We start from the raw sequence: 24,531 nt of genomic DNA, 5'->3' as shown, positions 1-24,531 counted from the left end.
GCTAGAAGCAGCACCTGCCTGAGGTCAGTGGGGTTTTGTTTTATTCTTTTAAGTCCTGGTTTTTTGGTTTGGTTGGTTTTTTTTGTTTTGTTTAGTTGGGTTTTTTGCTTTGTTTTGTTTTGTTTTTGAGACAGGGTATCATTGTATAGACCTGGCTATCCTGAAACTCAACTATGTAGACCAGGCTGGCCTCAAACTCACAGAAATCCACCTGTCTCTGTCTCTTGAGTGCTGGGATCAAAGGTGTGTGTGACTTCTAGCTTAAATGATACTCTGTAGTTCAGGCTGATCTCACACTTGGCAGCAGTCTCCTGCCTCAGCCTCCTAGGTGCTGAGATTATAGGTATGAGTCACCACAACTAGCTTATATCTCAGATTTTAGCAACATTATAGTTTTTAATTTTTTAAAATTTTATTTACCATTATTAGTATAGGGTTGGTAGAGTTGGTTATCTAATTCCCACCTTTACCAGGGATTCAACTTGGGTCATGAGGCTTTTGTGGCAAGTGCCTTTAACCTCTGAACCCTGTCGCCAGCCCAAAGACTATTTTTATTCTTCTTGGTCTTATTCTTACCGCTGTACATTAGAGGTAAAGTTCCTATGCGCCTTGGCACTGAAGAAAGAAGTATGTAGGCTTCCTTTTTCCTTTTGTCTTGGTTTTGTGGATTGAACTCAGGACTTCATCTGTGCGAGGCAAGCGCTCACTGAGCTGTGCGTCTAGGTTTCCTCTAACTTTTTACTTGGAGACAGTTCTCTCATAGCTGCACAGGCCGGCCTGAGCTCATCTGTAACCTAGTCGTCTTGAGTGTGTAATCCTCCTGCCTCAGCCTCCCAAGTAGCTGGGGTTGCAGGTCTGCCACCAGCCTGTCTTGGAGGGCTTCCCTTCTGCTAGTAGCTGCACAGCAAAACTTGAGTAATTGTGTGTTCTCCTGACTTTACAGGTAAAGTTCCCATGTGCGTTAGGCTGGTCCTCTTCTGTTCTTTCTTCAGCTGCTAGTGCCAATTGATACCAGGAGAGGACTGACCATTGATTTCCTGCCCCCATGATGTTCTCCCATTCTAATGCCAATGTATGATAGCCTGTACTTTGGAGGAGGGATTGGCATACCATGTTCATTGTGTCTATTAATAGGTTATTGAGTGTTATTCAGTTTGTCTTCTAAAAGAATGAAGGTTCTTCAAAGCATTTGTGATAAAATGAGTGTCTCTCTAAAGAATGTATGCAAATAATGCACAGTGTAGTCTGATTTTTCTTTGGGCCATCAGCTCACAAATAATGACACATGAAAGCTCGACCTTAGCTTCAGCTTGTCCCTGTTGTGGAATATTATTTTAAGGTGTACGCTTGTTTATGTTGCATTTATTTAACTCTGTGAAACTGTGTTACTCTGTCTAAAACACCTGATGGTCTAATAAAGAACTGAACGGCTAATAGCAAAGCAGGAGAAAGGATAAGGGGGGGCTGGCAGACAGAGAGAATAAATAGAAGGAGATCTAGGAGCCAGAGGAGGAGGTGGACTCCAGGGTCCAGCAACCCAGCGATACAGCAAGCGATAGAGTAAGGGTAAGGTTTACAGAAATAAGAGAAACAGGAAAAGCCCAGAGGCAAAAGGTAGACAGGCTAACATAAGAAAAGCTGGCAGAAACTAAGTCAGCTAAGGCCAAGCATTCATAAGTAAAAATAAGCCTCCATGTGTGATTTATTTGGGGCCTGAGTGGTGCCCCCCTCAAAAAAGACCAAAAAACATGTCCTACTTGTAGATGTAACCAATCGTATTATTAAAATAAGAAACACAGAGCCAAGGTAAAAGAGAAAAGCCGAGAGGTCAGAGCTCAGAGATAAAATCTTACCTCCTGCAGTACTCCTAGCTTCCCCGAGAGAGGGAGGTACTTCCTGTGTCCCTGTTTAAATAATCTTTCTGTTCTGCCTTCTCATTGGTTGTAAACCCAACCACATGACTGCCTCATCACTGCCTGTAAGTACCGCCCTCCAGGTCTTAAAGGCGTATGTCTCCAATACTGGCTGTATCCCTGAACACACAGAAATCTACCTAGCTCTTCTAACCACCACGCTCTCACTATGGCTCTAATAGCTCTGACCCCCGGGCAACTTTATTTATTAACATAAAATTAAAATAACATTTCAGTACAAATAAAATATCACCACATTTCCCCTTTTCTATTTTAATAAAAAGAAAAAAGGCAAAAGGTTATAACTAACAAAAGAAAAACTATATACAAAAGTACAATAACTATATACAATATATACAAGTAACAAATACCTAAACGATGTCTAGTCCATTTGTATTTGACAAATCAGAGAAAATAATTCCCTTATCTATCCTATTTTAGTAAGTCCAAAATGTATCTAATTCACTTTCTATCCTAATTAATCTTCAACTATAACTAACTAATCTTCAACTCCCTCAGAGACCCAAGAAGGAAATAATATTAGCTAACAAAAATAAAAACAGGAAGTGCACAAAAGCAACTTCCAAAAATTTTGTGAGTTGACAGAAACAGCCAGCTGCCTGGACAGTCACCTGAGGTTTCTCCACAGTGTTGGGGCATCATCTTCAGCCTATAGGCTTAGCGTATCTGACAGACTCATTTGTGAAGTAGGTTGTACACAAGGTCAACAGTTCAACCTCACACTGGGTGAGAGCAGTCCATGTACCAGAAACACCTGAATTCCACTAGTGTCATGTCATGATTCAGGATTTTAAATTCTGGAAATTGTTGATGGTTTTTGAATTCAGCTGTCCATTCTTCTTGGCTGTGTATATATGGCTTCATCTAAGCATGCCCTTCTCCACATCCCTCTATTAAATGCCAGTCTACTATTGAGAGGCGTGAGCTTTCAGTTGCTGTTCCATTGCACAACAGAAGCCATCGGCCCACTGCCTGTTCAGCTGCCTTCAAAGAAAAGGGCACTGTACCTTTTCCAGATTGTGAAGGCCACTTCAGGGATGGTGCCATATTGTCCTGGCCTCAGAAGATGCCTTCTGATAAAGCCATAACCATACTTGTTTTGGCAGGAATCGGTAGTCCTTTGTTTCGTGTTCTGTCTGTCCATTTTGTCCTGTTGATTTGAGGATACTTTGTTGTCCAGTGGCTAACTTTTGCCACAATGAAAATTAACTCCATATGCAGTTTCTTCAATGCCCATATTTTCTCTTACCACACCTTCTGCATACTCCAGAAGGAAGGGGCATTCTGTTGCCATTGTTCCTTGAAGAAACATTGCTTCTAGGATTGACCTGTTTACAGTCCCTTTTAAAATGTCCTTGCTTCCAGCATGTAAGAGGCAGAGAGCAGGTGGATCTCTGTGAGTCTGAGGCCAGCCTAGTTTACAAAGTTAGTTCCAGGACAGCCAGGACTATGCAGTGCGACCATCTTTAACAACAACATATATTGAGATTTCTCCCATAAATTTAGAAAGACCCTCACCTTATGAAAATCATTGCTGATATGCAACTTTCAGCTGATCCCTTCCAATAATGGATAACCCCTTAATACTGGAGGCCCCTTACACGAAACCGAACTAAATTTGCATTATACATTTACATTCTGAAATATAAGATTAAGGATACTTGAGAACTACATTCTAGATACAATGTAAGTCAAACTTTTACAGAGCTTTTATGTATTTCAAAACTTCCTTAAAATACTGCTTCACATGTACACATTTGCTGAAATAAAACTTCCACTGCATACTAAAATATTCAGTAAGTTTGTCTTATTCATTAGTTACTTTTATATTAGATTCAGTTGTAAATGAGACACATGGGAAAGAAAAACGGAGAAATTTCTATGCTAACAAAGAATTGAAAAGTCAAGTTTAGTGACAGATTAAAGCTCGACCTTAGCTTCAGCTTGTCCCTGTTGTGGAATATTATTTTAAGGTGTACGCTTGTTTATGTTGCATTTATTTAACTCTGTGAAACTGTGTTACTCTGTCTAAAACACCTGATGGTCTAATAAAGAACTGAACGGCTAATAGCAAAGCAGGAGAAAGGATAAGGGGGGGCTGGCAGACAGAGAGAATAAATAGAAGGAGATCTAGGAGCCAGAGGAGGAGGTGGACTCCAGGGTCCAGCAACCCAGCGATACAGCAAGCGATAGAGTAAGGGTAAGGTTTACAGAAATAAGAGAAACAGGAAAAGCCCAGAGGCAAAAGGTAGACAGGCTAACATAAGAAAAGCTGGCAGAAACTAAGTCAGCTAAGGCCAGGCATTCATAAGTAAAAATAAGCCTCCATGTGTGATTTATTTGGGGCCTGAGTGGTGCCCCCCTCAAAAAAGACCAAAAAACATGTCCTACTAGCTCTTATAACTTAAATTAACCTGTTTCTATAATCAACATTTTACCATGTGGCTTTTTACCTTTCTTTTATTCTGTCTGTCCGACTCCCTCTGTCCTGTTGGCATAATTCACTCAACTAGATTCCTCCTCCTCCTCTTCCTCTCTTCCCGGGAGTCCCCCCTATCCTCCCTGCGTAGCTATTGGCTGTCCAGCTTCTAATTACACCAATCACAGCAGTATATCTTCACCCAGTGTGCAAATACCCACAAGGGTACAGGTTTTTCTTTTTTTCTTAAATAAGAAGCACTATGCTGATCACCTGTTTTGGGATCCTAGATGTCTAATATTTTAGGTCTGCTAGTTTATGTTCCCAAGATACTTCAGTTTGCCCCTGTGCTGGGGAATGTTAGAATTTCAGAACATACACATGAGGTTTCCGTTAGTAAATGTAACCTAAGTGTGGTCTTATTACAGGCTTTAGTCAACAATCCCAAAATTGAAGTAGTAGATGGGAAATATGCCTTCAAGCCAAAGTACAACCTGAAAGATAAGAAGGCCCTGCTCAGGCTTCTGGATAACCACGACCAGCGAGGGTTAGGAGGGATCCTGTTAGAAGACATCGAGGAAGGACTGCCTAATTCCCAGAAGGCTGTCAAGGTAATCTCCCTTTTCCCTCTTATATCATTACTATAATTTGAATTAGTAATGTTGTCCTTTACTTATTTATTTGGTTGTTTATTTTCTTGAGACAGGGTCTCACTATGTAGTCCTTGTTGTCCTGGAACTCACAGAAATCTGTCTGCCTCCACCTCCTGGATGCCACCATGTCCAGCCTCTTAGGTCTCTGTGTGTGTGTGTCTGTGTGTATCTGCCCACGTACGTATGTGTGGTGCTCAAGGAGAGGAGAGGGTGTTGGATCCGCTGGAGCTGAAGCTGCTACGGGTAGTGTGGGCTGCCTGATTCTGGTCCTGGGAACTGAACTCGGATCCTTTGGAAGAGCAGCAAGGGCTCTTACCCACTGAGGAGGCATCTCCAGGCTTCCCTGAGGTTTTAGACATTTAAAAAACAGAACTGAGTTATTTTTAAAGACTTTGTCCTGTATATACTGGGGTTTTACTGATCCAGTTTAATCTGAGCTTTGGCCAGGCGGTGGTGGTGCTCGCCTTTAATCCCAGCACTCGGGAGGCAGAGGCAGGCGGATCTCCGTGAGTTCGAGGCCAGCCTGGTCTACAGAGTGAGATCCGGGACAGGCACCAAAACTACCCAGAGAAACCCTGTCTGAAAACAACCTGAGCTTTGTGGGGCTGGACAAATGTCGGTTTAGCAGTTACGACAAAAGACGACGACTTGCAGAGGACCCAGGCTCGCCCCACCAACCACATGGTGGCCCCCAGCAGTGCCTAACTGCACTTCCGGGATCTGCCGCCCTCTGCTGACCTCTGACGGCACTGGGCCCACACAGGATGCACATACGTGCATTCAGACAAAACACTCATGAACATAAAATAGTCAAAAAACACTCAAAAATAAGATTTGAACTTTACTCTGTGCCACAGAGCAGGAAAGAGAATCTTTGCGTGATGTTGACAGGTGTTGGGGTTTTGTTTGTCTTTATGAAGCTGCAGTATGATCGGATTCTTCAGAAGGTTTCAGGAAAGTTTTTCTCAAAGACATGAGTGTTTCTCTTGTAACAATAATGTTAGATAATGCTTTACCAAGGAACTAGATGCATTAAAACCTAATAACATTATTGCTTAATAACCTGTCTGCTCTGGTACCCTGAAGGGTTTGCCGTAAAAGTTATGGTCATGAAGATTACATTTTCCAATTAAATTCGAGAGTCTCTTGTAAAACCTGCTTGTTGCCATTGCATGTTAGGCATAGTTAGTGCGCTCTCTCTCTCTCTCTCTCTCTCTCTCTCTCTCTCTCTCTCTCTCTCACACACACACGCACACGCACACGCACACGCACACAGACACAGACACAGAAATTCAGCTAAAACCTGGGCATGTAGACCTTAGTGGTGTACTGTAGGCTAAAGAGAAAGAAGCCTTTGTTCTTTCTCTCTCTCCTGTGTGTGTGTATCATATATATATATGTGTATATATATATATTTTAAATGAGTAATTTGATGTTAATTTTTTTTCTTTAAGGCTTTAGGGGACCAGATACTGTTTGTAAATCGTCCCGATAAGAAGAAAATACTTTTCTTCAATGATAAAAGCTGTCAGTTTTCTGTGGATGAAGGTGAGCCATTTTGTGCAGATGCTTCTTAAAATTGGAAGTTTTGTTTTTTTTGTTTGTTGAGACAAGGTTTTTTGTGGATGTTCTGGACCTCTATATATAGACCAGGCTGGCCTCGAACTCACAGAGATCCGCCTGCCTCTGCCTCCCGAGTGCTAGGACTAAAGGTGTGCACCACCACCGCCCGGCAAGAAACTAGAACTTCTTGATAGCAGTTCATGGAGCCATTGGAGGAATAGTCTTTCTGTTTAGTAATATAGGACCACGTATTTGTATACTCCTCCTGCTGAACTAGTGCTGTTTCCTGTCTCTTAGGTGCTTTGTCTGAGAATCCATTTTCTGTTTGTGTGCTCTTATTTGCACTTAGTTAATATTGCATCTAGTGTAGTTTGCCATTTTATGTCCTTAGTTGGTCTAAAATCTTTGTTATTGTTTGGCTGACAGAGATGAACGGGAGTTTTTATTCCCTCACCCCTCCAGATTGTAAGTAGTCATATACATATGGTGAGATTTCACACACCGAGGAGCAGCTTTTAAGTAGCTTGACACTTACTCTTCTAGTTGGGTGTCTCTGCACTTCAAGAAGTCTCTAATGGTGTGTGGTGTGTGACTGTTTAGCTCCCCACTGTGTATTGTGATGAATAGATTCTTAGGCGGTTGGCAGTGCTGTAGCTGGTAACTTGCATGTTGATAGTGTGTTGGTGAAGTAGCCTCATAACTCAGGAAGATACTGGAGAGGCTGTTGCGGGATACTTGAGCACACCGTGTACACCTCGAGAGTGTGTTAGTTACTGGAAAAACCTGTTTCTAGCTGTGGTATGGCTCAGCCCCAGCACACCTGTAATCCAGGAACTTCCTGCTTATTGTAAACAGGATTAAATAAAGTCAACCATAGGTCAAGAGGCAGAGCAAGCAACCAGCTGACGGGAAGAGAACAAGAAATAGCCATCGAAAGGAAGAGAGAGTCAGGAGGATGGAGAGGGACTCACAGGAAGGAGAAGGGAGGAACATTCAGTTTGAGGAGTCTTTTATGAGATGGCATAGGAGAATGGAGGCTTCTGGGACATTGGCTGAGGAGGAAGGTCAGCTAGGTTCTTTCTGCCTCTCTGAACTAGCAGGCTCCCCCCCCCCCCCCCCCCCTGCATCTGGCTCTTGAGTCTTTATTGGTAAAATCAAACGATTGAGATTTTGTTTAAAACAATAAGAGGCAGACTAAGAAAAAGTCTTGCTTCTTTTAAGATCTTTGTTGAGGGCAGGTGGTGGTGGTGCACACCTTTAATCCCAGCACTTGGGAGGCAGAGGCAGTGAGTTCGAGGCCAGCCTGGGCTACAGAGTGAGCTCCAGGAAAGGCTCTAAAGCGACACAGAGAAACCCTGTATTGAAAACCCCATCCCCACCAAAAAAAAGGTTCTTTGTTGTTGCTTCAATATATTGTGAAATGTTTTCCTAGATTTCTCAGTACTGAGCCGTGCTCACCACTCCTAGAATTGACTGACTTCTGACTGGTGTCAGATATTTGGTCTCCGTCTCCATCTTTGTCTCCCAAAGATGGAAAACGATTTTGAGCAGTGGAGGTTTTCAACCATCTGTATGGGCATGGGGAGCATTCTTAAGAAAAACAGCAAGAAAGCCCAGAGTTTCAGGCTAGCAAGCATGCTTATGGTTTTGTAAGGTTGGAAAAGGACAAGGAAAGTTAATCTTTTGAGTTAGAATTCAGAAAGGTAGGCAGGCTTAGGAGTGAAGATCTGGAAACAACTGTCTGTTTCTGGATTCTTTATAGTAATATAGCTCAGATTTTTAGTATATGTATATGTGTATGGGTGTGTACATGTGAGTGTGTGCATGTGTGTGCACGTGAATGTGTGAGTGCAGATATCCTAGGAAGCCAGAGGTGTCTGCTTCCCTGGAGCTGGAGTCACCAGTGGCTGAGAGACACCTGATAATGGGTACTTGGGTCCTGTGCAAGAGCAGTGTGCACTCTTAACCACAGGGCCATCTCTCCAGACCCATTGCTAAAATCTTTTTTCAGCTTGGTCAGTTTTCTATTTGGTGCTTTTGGGGTGTTATTGATGAGTATTATGCTGGATCTATACAAAAGGAAAGACAATAGGCTCTTCCCTGCCCTTCTCCCCTTTGTTATCAAAGTCTTAGATTCCTTGAATCCTTGAAAGCATTCACTAGGGGTATTGGGCTGGTTGCTTTTTCTTTGATTCTATCCTTAGTGTCTTCTTTGCTTTAAGTTTTCTGTCTTGTGAGTCTGTCCTAATAAGCTCTTTCTTTCAGAATCATCTATTCACAGATTGCATAAGATAACTTCTAGAACCTTTAATTCTATCATTTTACTTCTTTTTTCCCCCCCGGTAGCTGAGGACCGAACCCAGGGCCTTGTGCTTGCTAGGCAAGCGCTCTACCACTGAACTAAATCCCCAACCCCTATTTTACTTCTTATTAACCAACTTTTCATACTTGGTGTGGCTTTCTTAGTTCTTTGTCAGACTGCCATTTGACTTCTGTTGCTTGTTGTTGTGTTTTGTTTTTATTTTGTTCTTAGAGACAGGGTTTCTCTGTGTAACAGCACTGGATGTCTATAACAGCCCTAGCTGTCCTAGATCTCGCTCTGTAGACCAGGCTGGCTTTGAACTCACAGAGATCCCCCTGCCTCTGCCTCCAGAGTGCTGGGATTAAAGGTGTGCGCCACCACCGCCCAGCAGTGTTTTTATTTTAATAACGTAATCAGATCACTTGCTACCTATTAAAAGTTTGACTGCTTAATCTGACCCCTGACTAAGCAGACATAAAGGCCTCACAGTTCTAATGGTTTTGTCGATTTCCTTCAGCACTTTGTGTAATTGTTGTTCCATGTTTTCATGCATTTTATCTGTGTCTGGTCTTGACGATCGCAGTTTAAGGGCTGTATTCATACTGCATCAGTAAAGGGTTCCTTCCGGTTGTGTTGTGACTTCACGGCAGTCCAGTCCATACTCTGTCGGAGTCCGAGCTCCAGCTCATGTGTAATAACTCTCCCCTTTATTTGCCTGATGCGCGTCTGCCATCTTTTACTTCCCACTTGTGTCCATGTGGTTTAGACACTTCTCTTGTGGTGGCCCATCGTTAACCTTGGCTTTTACAGCAATTTTAATTGCTTATTTTATGTATATGGGTGTTTTGTCTGGATGTGTGTCTGTGCACCGTGTACGTGCCTGGCAAGGGAGTTGGCTACTCTGGGATTATGTTCCAGTTGTGAGCCACCGTGTGGGTGTTGAGAGTTGAACCTAGGCCCTCTCAAAGAGCAGCCAGTGTTCTCAACTGCTGCCATCTCCATCTTTAAGATTTTGAGCCTTTCTCCTTCCAAACCCCCTCGGCGCGGTCTTTCTCTCTCCCTCTTCTCTCTCTCCCCCAATAAAGCTCTAGAAAGGTAAAAAAAAAATTTGAATCAGTTCTAAATGCCATTTTTTGTTTGTTTTTGTTTTTGGAGACAGGGTTTCTCTGTGTAGTTTTGCGCCTTTCCTGGAACTCACTTTGTAGCCCAGACTACCCTCGAACTCACAGAGATCCACCTGGCTCTGCCTCCCGAGTGCTGGGATTAAAGGCGTGCGCCACCACTGCCCGGCAACGCTTACATTCTTATATATATTTTGTTATTATTTACTGTGTAGTGGCGTTTGTGAGCCATGGCACACATATGGAGGTCCCAGAACTACTTGCAGAAGTCAGTTCTTTCCTTCTACCTGAAAGAACTGTGGGTCCTGAAAATTGAACTCAGGTCACCAGGCTTGGTGGTAAGCTGAGCTACCTTAGGTCGCTTTCAGTCATGAAGCTTACATTCTGAGAGAGAAGACTATACAAATTTAAAAATACTACAGAGGATAAAAATCTGAGGAAGGGGGCTGGAGAGATGGCTCAGTGGTTAAGAAAACTGGCTGTTCTTCCAGAGGTCCTGAGTTCATTTCCCAGCAACCACATGGTGGCTCACAACCATCTATAATAAGATTTGATGCCCTCTTCCAGCACATAGGTATACATGCAGAGCACTCATACATAAAATATAAATAAATAAAATTGTAAAAAAAAAAAATCTGAGGTAGGATGTTAAGTTTTTCTCATGTTCAAGGGAGAAGGTGAGAGGTTCAGAGATGGCCTCTGTGAGAAAAGATGAGGTTAGCTGAAACCTGAGCTGGATGGAGGCAGCCTTGCAAAGCCGCAGCCTTGTGTCCACATGTCCTGTTGTACAGAGATACCCTAGTCTATTGGTGTTTGTCTAATCAGATTGAGTGAACTCTTTTTTCATGACAGCTATTTTGTAATGCTTTTACTCTTCAGAAATTTATGCAAAACATTATATAAGCTTCCTTTTAAAACATTTTATTTTATGTATATGGTTGTTTCGTCTGTATCACATGAATTCGTGGGACCCATGGAGGCCAGAAGGCGGCTTTGGGTTTCTTGGAATTGGAGTCTCAGATAATGGCTACTGAGTCATCTCTTCAGCCCCAACATGAACTTATGTATAATTTCTGTAAAAGTCAGAAGAATGCCCTAAATGTAAATGGCTATATTTAATGTTTTTCTTTGATTATTTGTAAGTACTCAGACATAGTTATGCCAGAAATGTAATATAAATGAAATAGCTGTTTACCTTTAAATGTGGAGTCACCATGAATATGATAACTATAGAAAACCAGTAGATGTTTGATGTATGGGCAAGCATATGTGCTGTAACTTGTGATTTCCTTAAGGGGTTCAGAATTCTTGAAGTTCTATAAAGTGAAAAGTATACCTTTTCTTTTTCTTTTTTTCCGAGACAGGGTTTCTGTGTAGTTTTGGTGCCTGTCCTGTATCTCGCTCTGTAGACCAGGCTGGCCTCGAACTCATAGAGATCTGCCTGGCTCTGCCTCCTGGGTGCTGGAATTAAAGGCATGTGCCACCATTACCCGGCAGTGAAAAGTACACATTTTCTGTGGTTTACAAAGGTAAGCCATTCTGTACACAATATACAGTGTTTGTAGAAAATGAAATATTAAAACACAATACTTGTAAACAGTTTTGGACTATAAACTCAGTTTACTATAAGGTATTTATATATACTTAAAAATACTATAAGGTATTTCATCAACTAATACCTTCTAGGAAAGATGTTGGGAGCAGAATTTTCACCTTTGGCAGTATTGACATTTGAGGCTGATGTTGTTGCTGTGGAGGGTTATCCTGTGTGTGTGCAGTATAGAACATTGATCTTTGTGGGGTTATCCTGTGTGTGTGCAGTATAGAACATTGATCTGTGGAGGGTTATCCTGTGTGAGTGCAGTATAGAACATTGATCTGTGGAGTGTTATCCTGTGTGTGTGCAGTATAGAACATTGATCTTTGCGGGGTTATCCTGTGTGTGTGCAGTATAGAACATTGATCTGTGGAGGGTTATCCTGTGTGTGTGTACAATACAGAACATTGATCTGTGGAGTGTTATCCTGTGTGTGTGCAGTATAGAACATTGATCTGTGGAGGGTTATCCTGTGTGTGCAGTATAGAACATTGATCTTTGCGGGGTTATCCTGTGTGTGTGTGCAGTATAGAACATTGATCTTTGCGGGGTTATCCTGTGTGAGTGCGGTATAGAACATTGATCTTTGCGGGGTTATCCTGTGTGTGTGCAGTATAGAACATTGATCTGTGGAGGGTTATCCTGTGTGTGTGCAGTATAGAACTTGATCTTTGCGGGGTTATCTTGTGTGTGTGTACAATGCAGAACATTGACCTGCATTTCTGGCAGGTTTAGCTGCCAGAGACACAGCTTCCCCATGGTGGGAAGCCATAGCTGCCTTCAGACATTGCCAAATGTCCCTTGGGAGACAGACTTACTCCGGTTGAAGACTGGGTTAAAGGTTCAGTTCATGTTTATGAAAGAAGAATGGATTGAGATATGTTCGTGACCTTTACCTTTTTCATGAGTTCAATCATTCAGCACATTGTTATAAGGGATAAAGTGAATAAGGTTTTTGTCATTGAGCTTATACACAGAGTGACATGAGACTATATAATACCAGTTTGCTAAGCTGTGCTATTCAGGATATGAGGTGTATTTTGACTTATATGTTCAACTTATAATGAGTTTATCAAGATGTAATCCCTCTCATTCTGAGTCGAACATCTGTATGGGACAAGACGTTGCATTATAGTTTTTCATCAGACAGTGCTGTAGAGGCATTGTAGGGAACAGTCATGGACAAGAGCCCCAAGGATAACATAACATTTTTCAGTTGAGGTCAGTATAGGTCACTGATGTGGAATTAACTTGCAAAACAGTTTCTGTTGGTGAAGTAAATAAGTATTTCCATGTCAAACCAATTGAAAATGTATAGATTTTGGATCTGGGGTAGAGCGTTTGCCTAGCATCTGTGAGGGTCTGCGTTCAAACCCTAGCCCTGTATCTCTCCTCAGTCATGGCACAGTTTGATATTTGCCTTTGTAGGGTTGCATCAGTGGTGATGTTGGTTTCAGCCCACTAGGTGTCAGTCTCCAGTGCAGAGCAGAAATGCTCTTGAATGAGCAAATTTCAAGCAAGTCAAGATCCTTAATTTTGTCTGTAATAAAAGTATTTTATATCCTATAGTTTGTTCTGTAGTAATTTTCGTAATCAGGGAAGTAAACAGAACACTTGGACCAAGGCATATATTTTATTTCATAAAGGCATTTATCTCCTTAAAGCAGGCTCTTACTCATTTAGATGTAATAGGAATGTGGTGGTCAAGAGAATGTAAGAGAACAATCCAAGGAATCAAACTAGCTTAGGCAAGATCCCCTCTGTAAACTGGGAATAATGGTGTCTTTACCTTGACTTTATGAAGATTAACGAGTTAAGTCAATAAAAGGGAACCTGGCACCCAGATGGCACACAGGAATTTCTAGCTGCTAGTAGTAGTATTGAAAATACAGTGTCTAAGATACAAGCTGTTTTCGCCATTCCTATCTGGCTCCTTGTTATCTTGACTCAGGTTTTTAGCTTTGTGTTTGATTAGTCAGATGGGAGAGAAATAGATCAATTTTAGTAGTGTGGGGCTGCAGTTGGAACCACCTTCTGCAGCTACATACAGTGTAGCGGCCTTGCTGGTCCTGATGAGATCCCCCAAATCTGACTATCTCCCCATTGTTGGTGTCTGTTTTAGAGTTTTTATTTTTTTATTTTTATTAGGGTCTTTATTGCTGTGAAGAGACACCATGACCACAGCAACTCTTATAAAGAAAACATTTAATTGGGGTGGCTCACTTAACAGTTTCAGATGTTCAGCCCATTATCATCATGGTGGGAAGGAAGAATAGTGGTGTGCAGGCAGATGTGGGCTGTTACATCTTGACCAGAAGGCAGCAGGAAGTTGACTGAGACACTAGGTGGTATCCTGAGCATAGGAAACCTTAAAGCAGGCCCCCACAGTGACACACTGATTCAGTAAGGCTATACCCGCTCCAGCAAAGCCACACCTCCTAATAGTGCCACCCCTTGTGAGATTATGGGGGCCAGTTACATTCAAACTACTGCAGCTGGTAACTTTTTTTTTCTTAATTGGAAGCTTGAACTGTTCCCCTTTTATCCTTAGAGTTCAAGATTCCCTCTAGTAGTTATCACTTTTGAGTCCTTACTTTTGGACTCTTGCTCTTTTAAATGGTTATTTAGTTTTATTTTTATAGTGCTGTGGATGAAACCTAAGGCTTTGAGCATGCTGGGCAGGTTTTCTACCACAAAACAACATCCCCAGTCCAGAGCACTAGTTTTGATGGCTTGGTAACATTTTGCTTCATGCATGTACTTTAGCACAATTTTTATGTACCTCTGCAGATAGAAAGCTTTACTTATTTTGCCATGTGCTATTATAAATGATGCTTGGTGTCATGCATGCATATGCCTATTTTGTTTGTTTGTTTGTTTGTTTGTTTGTTTGAGACAGGGTCTTTCTACATAGTCCTGGTAGTCTTGGGAACTCAGAGATCCATCTGCTTCTGTCTCCTTGAGTGCTGGGATTAAAGGCGTGTGCCCATGGGCGGCTTGCATATGCCCATTTTCTTGAAGAGGAATTTTACTGGGTCAAAAGACATATGTAAACAGATCTCAACATCTTGTAAAACGTCCATGGTGAACTGTGGACAGATGTAGACATTGGTACCATTTGTAAGAAGACATCTGTTTCCTTTCCTTTCATCAATAGTAGGTAGTCTTTGTCTATGTTGTCTACCTACATCCCACCTATATTGGTTCCTTTGCTCATTGCTCTGACTAAATACCTGACAGCAGCTAGAAGCAGCTTAGGAGGATTTGTTTTGGTTCACAAATTAAGATAGAAAGACAGACACAGACAGAAAGATAGATGGATAAAGGCTGTCCTGGCAGGGAGGCATTGCAGCAGGACTTGGAGACAGCTTGTCACACTGTGACTGCCGCAGTGAAGCAGAACAAGGTGCTAGTGACAGCCTGGGACCTCAGCCCTTCAAGGTAAGGCACCATCTCTATTCAGAGTGGGCCTCACCTTCCAGCTCATCTCAACTGTCAGCTTGGCCCACTGAGAAAGGGGCACTTCAGTTTGAGGAAGTGCGTGTCTGTGGGACATTTTCTTGATTGCTAGTTGATGGAGGCAAGAATAGGTTGATGTGATTAGTGTCATCCAGGTGGTGGTCCTGGGTTCTATAAGAAAGCTAGTTGAGTGCAGGGAGGAGCAGGGAGGAGCAGGGAGCAGGGAGCAGGCCAGCAAGCGGAGTTTTCCTGCCTTGGCTTCCCACAGCATGGGGTTGTAACTGTCAGCAGAAAGAAACTTTTCCTCCCTGTCTTGACAGAAAGCAAATCAGAACAGCTTTGCTTTAGAGATGCCTTCTTCACAGACATAACCAGAGGTCTGCTTTGTAGACGGCTCCAAGTCTGGTCAGTCCAACAGAAGATTGTTGTCTGTCCACCTGTCTGAGACCAGGTTCTCACTGTTTCCCAGGCCGGTCTACTCCTGAGCTCAGTCTCCTGAATCCCAGTATTGTAGTGGTGAACTACTGGATCCAGCTTAAGGAGTTTTTTAAGTGACTTGACAACCTTAAAGGAAATAAAGATTAAGCCAGATGTGGTGGCACATCCCTTTAGTCCCAGCACTTGAGAGCAGACAGGTGGATCTGAGTTCGAGGCCACTCTGATTTACAAAGTTCAGGACAGCCAGGGCTACAGAGATAAACCCTGTCTGGGGGGCGGTGGGGGGGGGGACGACAAACAACAGCAACAAAAACAGACCAAACTAAATAACAACAATAAGAAAATAAAGATGATCTTATTTTTTAATTTGTAGTTTCTTAGACCAGTTGTATAAAATTAAAAAGTTTTTCACTTTGCACCATTGTTAGTTGAGCAGTTTTCTTCCTCACACAGTTAAAAGGCCATTAAATTTGGAATCCTCTCAAACCCTATTGGAATTTTGCCTTGTGATCTACCGTTCACCTTAAATATATGTGTAGCTCTAGTGTGTCCACAGTTCCGTAGATAACAGAACCGGCAGTGGCTGTCGGCTCAGGCAAGGCAAAGCCGCAAGAAGAGGGTTTTCTCTCCAAGTTGCTGGGCATGGTTGGTGCCTGTCCTTCTAACACGGGGCAGAGGTGGGGAGTGCCTGATGTTGGAGGAGAAGGCTGGAGAAGCCCCTCCCTCCCTCCCCTCCCCTCCCCGGAGGGACCCACAGTGGAGTCTGGGAGCCTTCGGCAGGAGGGACAGCAGAGACCAGACTGGAGGTCAGCAGCCGCTGACGATCACTGCTGGAAACCCACTCTGTCCGGACGGAGCCCAAGGGGTGGCCCAAGGAATTGGAAGTTGGCTGTTGGTTACGGGTACCGATAGCACAAGAGCGTGCTCACCAAGCTCACATCCTGACTAGGTTGACTCAGTCTCTGCAGGCTCGGCAGAAGGAAAGGCGTTCCCATTTCCAGGCAGACAGACTACCTCTGATTCCAACTGTCCTGCAGAGGATGTCCTGCTTAAAAAAAAAAAGCATAAAGAGACAAAGGAGACCAATATGGTGTTGAGACGAGGGCAGAATTCTTTCCTTTCCTTTTTTCCTTTTTTTTTGGGGGGGGGGGGTCTAGACAGTTTCTCTGTACAGCTCTGGCTGTCCTGAAACTCACTCTATAGACCAAACTGGCCTCGAACTAAGAGATCCTCTGGCCTCTCCTCCCGAGGGCTAGGATTAAAGGCTTGTGGCACCACTGCCTGGCTGGAACCAAACTCTTAAGATACAGATATTTGAACTTCTAGATCCAGCATTTACAGTAACTGATAATCTTAACTGATAATGCTGTCTAGTAGAAAAGGCCAGTCCACTGTGTGATGAAGGAGAACATTTCAGCTAAGAGTGCAGGGACAGAGCTGAAGAATGGCTCCAGTAGCCTGTCAACAAGCGTGGTGTGACCAAGTGAGAAAGAAAGCCGAAATACAAACAGGAGAAATAAATAACACGAGATAAATCACCCTCTCCAAACAAGCGGAAAACAGGGAAACACCCGGCAGAGTTGGGACTGCTGAAGCCTGACGATGAAGAGAAAATAGTGAAGACAGTGAGGGGAGGAGTCATTGCAGAGGAGCGAATCGTCACAGCAGAGCTTTGGAAAGCTGTGTGTGTGTGTGTGTGCGCGTGCGTGCGTGCGTGCGTGCGTGCGTGCGTGCGTGCGTGCGTGCGTGCGTAAAATCCATGTTGAGTTGACTGTTGCTTATGGTATGACATAAGAGCCTGCCTGCCTTTTGTACTTGTAGATTCAATTTTTCTGGAACATTTCATATTTTTCTTTCATTTTTGTGTATGGGTGTTTTTCATGAGTGTATATCTGTATTCACTTATTATGTGCCTGGTGCCCACACAGGCCAGAAAAGGGCCTATTCCTGAAATGAGTTAAGAGATGGTTGTGAGCCACCATGTGGGTGCTAAGGAAGCCAGCCCGGCTTCTCTGGAAGAGCAGCTGGTGCTCTTAACTGCTGAGCCATCTCTCCAGCCACTCCTACATGGCCTTGTTCCATTTTCTGTTTGTTTTCCCCCGTTTTCTGTTATTACAGACTGTTTTACATAATGAAAATCAACTGAGCTGGGTGGTGGTGGTGCATGTCTTTAATCCCAGCACTCAGGAGGCAGAGGCAGATGGATCTGAGTTCGAGGCCAGCTTGGTCTACAGAGCTAGTTCTAGGACAGCCAGGGCTACACAGAGAAAAACCCTGTCTCAGAAAAAAAAGAAAAGAAAAGGAAAGAAAAGAAAAAAGAAAGAGAAAGAAAAAAGAAGAGTCAGCCAAGCTATTTTATTTTGACTCATGTTAAGATAATCTTATCTGCACTCTATACTCTGTTTTGTAGGATGATATTTCTGTATCTTTCTGCAGCGGCTTTGATTACTGTAACTTTGTAATGTGCTTTGTTCTTAGCTTAAGATTGCTGTCGTAGTCTTTTGTTAAGGGTCACAGATTGGGTGAGTTATAAAGAAAAGAGGTTTATTGGGGGCCTTCCTGGTAGAGTTCTTGGGTGTTGTGGGGTATCATGTGTTGAAGGTGTGGGAACATACCGAACAGTAGCTGGACTGGCTGTATGACTTCTGACCCTTGAGACAATGCGTTCGTTACATGCGTGTATTCACATGGGTACGGCCTTAGTCACCATTTGTTTGTTTTAGAATAAAAGTTTGAAATTTTTTTTATCTTTTTTATGTGCATAGGTATTTCACCTGCATGTATGTCTGTGCACCACATGTAAGCAGGGCCATGGAGGCCAGGAGAAGGTATCAGAGCCCCTAGAATTTGAGTTCTAGATGGTTGTGAGCTGCCATGCGGGTGCTCGGAGTCAAATCATGGGTTCTCTGGAAGGTAGCCTTAACCACTGAGCCGTGAGCTAGCTTGCAGAAGGAGCGTGTGTCAGCCAACAGGAAGGTTAATGGACTGGCAAGGGGAGAAGAGGCATGTCGGTGTAGGGGTTGGCACAGTAGTCAAGGCCTGCCCTGCAGCCTCTGAGCTGCGGTCAACAGGAAGCTTAGGGACCCACCTCAGCATTCAGAAAGGACCCTGTCTGTCTCAGTTCCCAGAGTAACACTGTAAGACTTGGCCATCACAGGGGTGTGTGTGTAAGGAAAGGTTGACCGGGCTGTTAATAAGCGTGGTCATTAAGGATGTCTTTAGGGGAATTCAAGTGCACGGATTTTTGTTTTGTGCATGTCCAGTACAAGAGTGACTGTGGGGGCCAGACCCTGCCTTTCTCCACCTACCCCTGCCTTTCTCCACGTTCCTATGGAGCATTGCTCCACCTACCCTGCCTTTCTCCTTGTTCCTATGGAGCATTGCTCCACCTACCCTGCCTTTCTCCTTGTTCCTATGGAGCATTGCTCTACCTACCCCAGGTTGGTTCTTTTCCTTTTTTTGCTTCACAATGCCTTGGTTAGCAGATTTCAGAACAAGGAGAAAGATGTAAACAGGCGTTGTCACAGTGCCTCGCCTCCATCTAAAGCTTGGGGCCCCTCTCCCTGAACACTTCTTTGTATCAGTGCAGAGGTGGAGGACGCTGAGCTCAGGGCCTTGAGCAGCCAGTGTTGGAAGAATTTGCCCCAAAAGGAGGGAACTGATTTTAGGAGTAAGAGTGTTAACTGCTTCTCTTCCCTTGGAAGAGGGGGATGCTTCAGCCACACTGCCCTTCTCTTACTGTTCCTGAAAAACAGAATGGCCTTTCAGATCCGAGACCCTCTGGTGCTTTGTCCAGCCCTGGAGTATTCTTGCCTCCCCCTCCCCACTCCCCTTCTGTTTTCTTTGTGGAGACTGTGTCTCATTATGTATCCTGTCTTCTTGGAGTTTGCTACATTAGGCCAGGCTATCTTTGAGCTCACAGAGGAAGGCCTGCTCAACTACATGTATTTCTTTGGTTTTTTAGTGAAATCTCAGTTGTGCTAATTAGGCGCAGGGCAGACAATATTCAGGGTGAACTTTGATTACCATGGTTTGTAAAAATCCACGACGAAATAACTGCTGTCTTGTGTATAGAGTTCCAGAAACTGTGGAGGAGTGTCACTGTGGACTCAATGGATGAGGAGAAAATCGAGGAGTATCTGAAGCGACAGGGGATTTCTTCCATGCAGGAATCTGGACCAAAGAAAGTGGTATGTAACTGGAGAGCAGTTAGTCCTTCTCTGCGCCGCCTCCTGCTCTGACAAGTGAGCCTGTGATGCCCTCTACTAGGTTTTCTCTGGGCCTCATGCATTGACTTGGCCGGAGAAAGCAGGTCATGTCTGATGTACTGAAGGCAGTGAACCTGCCTGTCGTGATGCCTGGGCCATCATCGTGGCAGCCTTGTGACTGGAGCCCCAGCCATCCTTCTTCAGGGCCTAGCACTTGTCCTCTCTGGTCCTGTGCACTTCCCTGGTGTCATCCTCACGGGCTGGTCTGTCTGCACCTCCATTTCTTCCGCTGCCTCTCCATGTTGATGTCCTGCTGATCCTGAATTGTCCTGCGTTAGGAACCACGAATAGCTGTCTTTATAGCCTTTTAGTTGGACTCCTGTGGATATTAAAACGAAGGCTGGGAAATCCCCCTGTACCTGGTAACCACTAATTTGCAGTCCAAGAACAGCAGGGTGGAAAGAACTGCCAGCACTCTAGACTTGGGGCCCTGCCATCTCCCCTTCCCTTGCATGCTTTGTAGCTTTTAGTTTTTCCTTTTTAAAGAAAAAGTGGTTCTCAGCCAGGCAGTGGTGGTGGCGCACGCCTTTAATCCCAGCACTCGGGATGCAGAGCCAGGTGGATCTCTGTGAGTTTGAGGCCAGCCTGGGCTACAGAGTGAGTTCCAGGAAAGGCGCAAAGCTACACAGAGAAACCCTGTCTGGGGGTGAGGGGAGATCAAATACACACACAAATACACACACACACACACACACACACACACACACCACCCCTTAATACTTTATCAGTGTTTAGAGTGTTCTAAAACGTGATATTTCAGGTCTACAGAATATAGAATAGTGCAAAGCTTCGTGTGCCTGTGCGTTTTCTAGCCCTGTCATTCATCAGTATTTGCCGTATTGACTTGAGCTCACTTTTTGAACTCTAAGTGGCAGGTACTTTTTAGACTTGTAGTGGAGACAAAGCACAGAAACCCACTGCCTCTTATTTTCCTGACTTAAGGCATTAAGCATAGTTGTGTTATCCTTTTGTGCCCTGCCTGTTATTCCGGTGGGGTTTGTGCCTTGTGCTGTCAGGGCACCAGGGCTAGTTGGAGGCTGGGTGTGTGCTGTGAGGGGGTGTGTGCTGTGAGGGGTGTGTGCTGTGAGGGGTGGGTGCTGTGAGGGGTGTGCGTGCTGTGAGGGGTGGGTGCTGTGAGGGGTGTGCGTGCTGTGAGGGGTGGGTGCTGTGAGGGGTGGGTGCTGTGGTGGGGTGGGTGAGGCCGGACCTCCAAGCAGGGGAAATTAAAGGGCTCTAGACCGCGAGTGTCTGCTGCGGTCTCTGGACTTGCTCGGTCACTCTGAACTGTGGTGTCCCTGGAGTCACTGTTGTTCCCCGTCTTCCTTTTCCTGCAGGCCTCCATTCAGAGAAGGAAAAAGCCTGCTTCACAGAAGAAGCGACGGTTCAAGACCCACAATGAACACTTGGCTGGAGTGCTGAAGGATTACTCAGACATTACTCCTGGCAAATAGGGACCATTTCTATCCTCAGACAAGGTCACAGACACACTGTCAAGATCTTTCCTGATGCTGGGGTCTGAAGACTTCCTGCCTTCCCGTCTGCTCCTTGGCTCTGAGGACAGGAGCGGTTGAGTTTACAGAACAGGAGCGGATTACCAAATGCAGCTACCATCATCACCCAGCAGACGAGTGGGGAACGGTTCCTGTTAACTCCTGCGGTTGCTTGGTTTTATATTTTTTCTAGAAAGACACATAGCATGGCATGCAGGTGTCTTTGCTATTTGTCTTGATTTCTAGATGGTTCTTGATTCCACGTTTTCTCGATTGCTTTAGAACAGGTTGGCAGATAGTGCTGAATGCAATCTTTCTTTATTCCAAGAGAAAATATTTATAATAAAATCAACTGTAGGAAGATCTTTAAGAAGTTAGGAAATTCAGTCTGTCTTTCTTAATTCTTGGAAATAGCAGGGAACAGCCGCAGTCACTGATTGCGTGGGTGGGTGTTTGGGATGTCCCAAAGATTGGAGTCAGTACTGTTGGCAAGTGCGTGGATTTCATCTTTCGAACACAGGGTATGACTCTGGTTAATAAGCTAAGCAATAAAATTACACTAAATGTAACTGTTAATGTTTTCTTTTAAAAAGGCTGAGTATTTAGTAAGTTAGAGTCATGGTTTGCTCCATCTTGAACAAGGATTAGGAGACGCTTCTTGCCAGGCTGAATGTGGGCTTCACCACAGCCCAGCTCTCAGGAGAGCTCCTGGTGGAGAGACCCTCTGTCACCTGTTCCTGGTCCAGTTCTGTGAGAGCCGTTACCAAGTGTGTGTGAAGTTTTAGGGTTTCCACTTGAACTTGTAAAGAGGGCATGTTCTTACTTGTCCTTTCATGACTTGCCCTGCTCCTGTGTGTTGATATCACAGGTTTCCTCTCACCCATTGAAATGGTATTATGGGAATATAAAAACCAAGTTTAATATTCTCAGAAAAGGGGTGACAGTACCCCAAAGCATTGGGCTTCCGATGATAATACTTCATATCTATTTCACGTCATCTATATGCATTACCTTTCTTACTCCCAAGCTCCAAAATATGGTCTAAGAGGATGTCACACGGTGGCTCCCACATAATTAGAAAATAAGAAACTTACCGTCTTGCTTTGTGTCTGAAGGTTTTTGCTGGTAAGGATCTATAACGCTTAAGGCATCAAATCTTTCCCCATACATTAGAACTCGCTCATCTCCCTGCAGATGCCTCTGTTTGCAAACTGTGTTCTCCAAGCTAAGTTCCGGGCCAGGTCTGGAAGGGCAGGTCTGTGTGTTTCCAAGGCCTCATCTGGCTCTAAGGAGGCAGACTCCAGACCTGCTGGACAGGCAGGTGCTCAGGTATGTCTACTGCCAGGCCTGAGCCTAGGGACTTCCAGCTAAGCCTGCTCTTGTTCGTTCCTTGAGGACTGCCCTGATAATTGATTTTCATTTCTTGCCTCCCTTCACAGAAATGAAGACATTGAAATCTAGAAAAATAAAGTATCTTGCTACTTACTAAACTTGTAAATTCTATAAGTTTGTTTCATTCACTCGCACTGTCTTGCAAGTATTGTTCCCCTGGGCCTGTAGCTTGTGTGAGTATTCTCTCTGCTGAGGCACCGGGACGGCATCCCCGGGTGATGTGTGGGGAGTAGACAGTCCAGTGGGAGACTTGAGAGCCTGCTTGTGTTCAGTGGCTCTGATAAAAACGAACAGACTCTGGCAGCAGGTCTTCTGGGTGACTGAAGACATCCCCCAGCAGTTCCAAGTAGAAGTCTGCTCTCGCCTCTGCCAGTGGCTGCCGGATCTGCTGCCATTTGGAGGCTAGTGGGACTGAGCATGGCTGGGCGAGTTAAAAGGCTGAGACCGTCTTCCGTGCATCTGATCTATAATTCATCACAATCACAGGAGGCTTTTAGGGGCTAGGTAAGAGAAATGTAGTTGAGCTTAGACAAAGTATAAAAATGAACCTCTGGCTGCTGCTGTCACAGCCTGTAAATGTGGTCAGGTGATGGTCAGACCCAGGGGATGGAGAAACACTCGATACTTGTGGATTGGAGTACTTGGGGAAGGGCAATGTAGGAACTTTGTTCCTAGTACTTCTGGGGAGCCTGCGTGTGTACAGCCCTGGGTTTCTCTTGTGAGCTCTTTGTTTGAGATCACTGGAGCAGAAGCATGTTCTGAGTACAGGCGCTCAAGGGACAAGTACATTTGGATTGCTGAATTTTCTGATTCTTGTAATGGCAGGTACCTGAGACAGAGAAGATGAAACTTAGCGTCCCCTTTCTTTCTCATTACTGCTTTGAAATGATTGGTTTGGGGGAAGGTTGGGGTTTTCTCAGGTTTGCCTGATTGTTGTTAGCTAGCTGAGACTCGTGCTGTGCCCGGAGACCAGCAGTGACCTGCTGTTCATGGCCTGCTGTCTTTGGAGCTGCATGTAGGACGGTTGTTTCCCAGTGGGTCTGTCCTGAGCGATCAGTAGGTGTTCACAAAAGGGAGGACCAGTGGGGACTTGGAAACCCTCTCAGACTAATTCGGAGCACCAGGCTGTGGCCTGTCTTGTGAATTGGGGGAGAGCATGCTGTGGAAAGACAAATTGGAATAGGGCCTGACATTGTGGGACTGCCCCTCTTCTGTTTCTAGAGTTAAAGCACATTTATGAGAGTTTTTCCCTCAGAAATAAATCTATGTGGCTGGTCCATGACTGTACTACCTTAAACATGTCTGACCTTAGAAGCCGAGTGTGATCTTTGTGGTTAATTCTTGCATGGCAGAAGTAAGTCTCTCTTTAGTAGATTGACAGGGCCCTCTGGAAGTATGGGCTGCAGTCTGGCCCAGCCACACTGGTTTTGAAGGTGGTTAGTGCATTCCTGTGACCTCATGCTTTCTATACTGGTGAAAGGGCAGTGACTTTTCACCCGGACAGACACTGCATGCACACGGCTCTAGGTTCAAGCCCTGGAAACAAAACCAAAATGTAAGTATGTCAAAAGTGATACCTGACTGTGAGCTGGTGCACGCTTTTAATCCAGCACTCGGGAGGCAGAGGCAGGCGGATCTGAGTTGGAGGTCAGCCTGGTCTACAGAGTAAGTTCCAGAATAGCCAGGGTTACACAGAAAAAATCCTGTCTCAAAACAACAACAACAACAACAACAAAAACAAACAAAACCCTGAAGACAAAAAAGTGGTGACTGAGCAAACTACAGCCTGAACTTGGTGAGGCCAGTTCTAGAAATGTCAACAAGCAGGTGGACTACTGCACTTGTCACTGGGCGTGTTTGCCAGTCCTCACACTGAAACCATGTGTTCGGTTTTC

At 44.4% G+C, this 24,531-nt stretch overlaps 1 protein-coding gene across 5 annotated transcripts in view; it reads left to right on the top strand.

Moving 5' to 3' along the window:
* Positions 1–21,813, top strand: part of Gtf2e2 (general transcription factor IIE subunit 2) — a 50,420-nt gene extending 28,607 nt beyond the window's left edge. For all 5 annotated transcript variants that reach the window (XM_076553526.1, XM_076553527.1, XM_042262571.2 and 2 more), the window contains exons 5-8: positions 4,782–4,964; positions 6,461–6,554; positions 19,561–19,676; positions 21,089–21,813. In XM_076553526.1, the coding sequence (XP_076409641.1) occupies positions 4,782–4,964; positions 6,461–6,554; positions 19,561–19,676; positions 21,089–21,205 (510 nt within the window). In that variant the 3' untranslated portion in view covers positions 21,206–21,813. The remainder of the gene's footprint in view (positions 1–4,781; positions 4,965–6,460; positions 6,555–19,560; positions 19,677–21,088) is intronic.
* Positions 21,814–24,531: the final 2,718 nt, after the last annotated feature.

This window comes from Peromyscus maniculatus, chromosome 17, assembly GCF_049852395.1.
Source record: "Peromyscus maniculatus bairdii isolate BWxNUB_F1_BW_parent chromosome 17, HU_Pman_BW_mat_3.1, whole genome shotgun sequence".
Taxonomy (NCBI): domain Eukaryota; kingdom Metazoa; phylum Chordata; class Mammalia; order Rodentia; family Cricetidae; genus Peromyscus; species Peromyscus maniculatus.
Note: the sequence above shows the minus strand (reverse complement) of the source record. Positions and strands in the feature narration are given on the sequence as shown.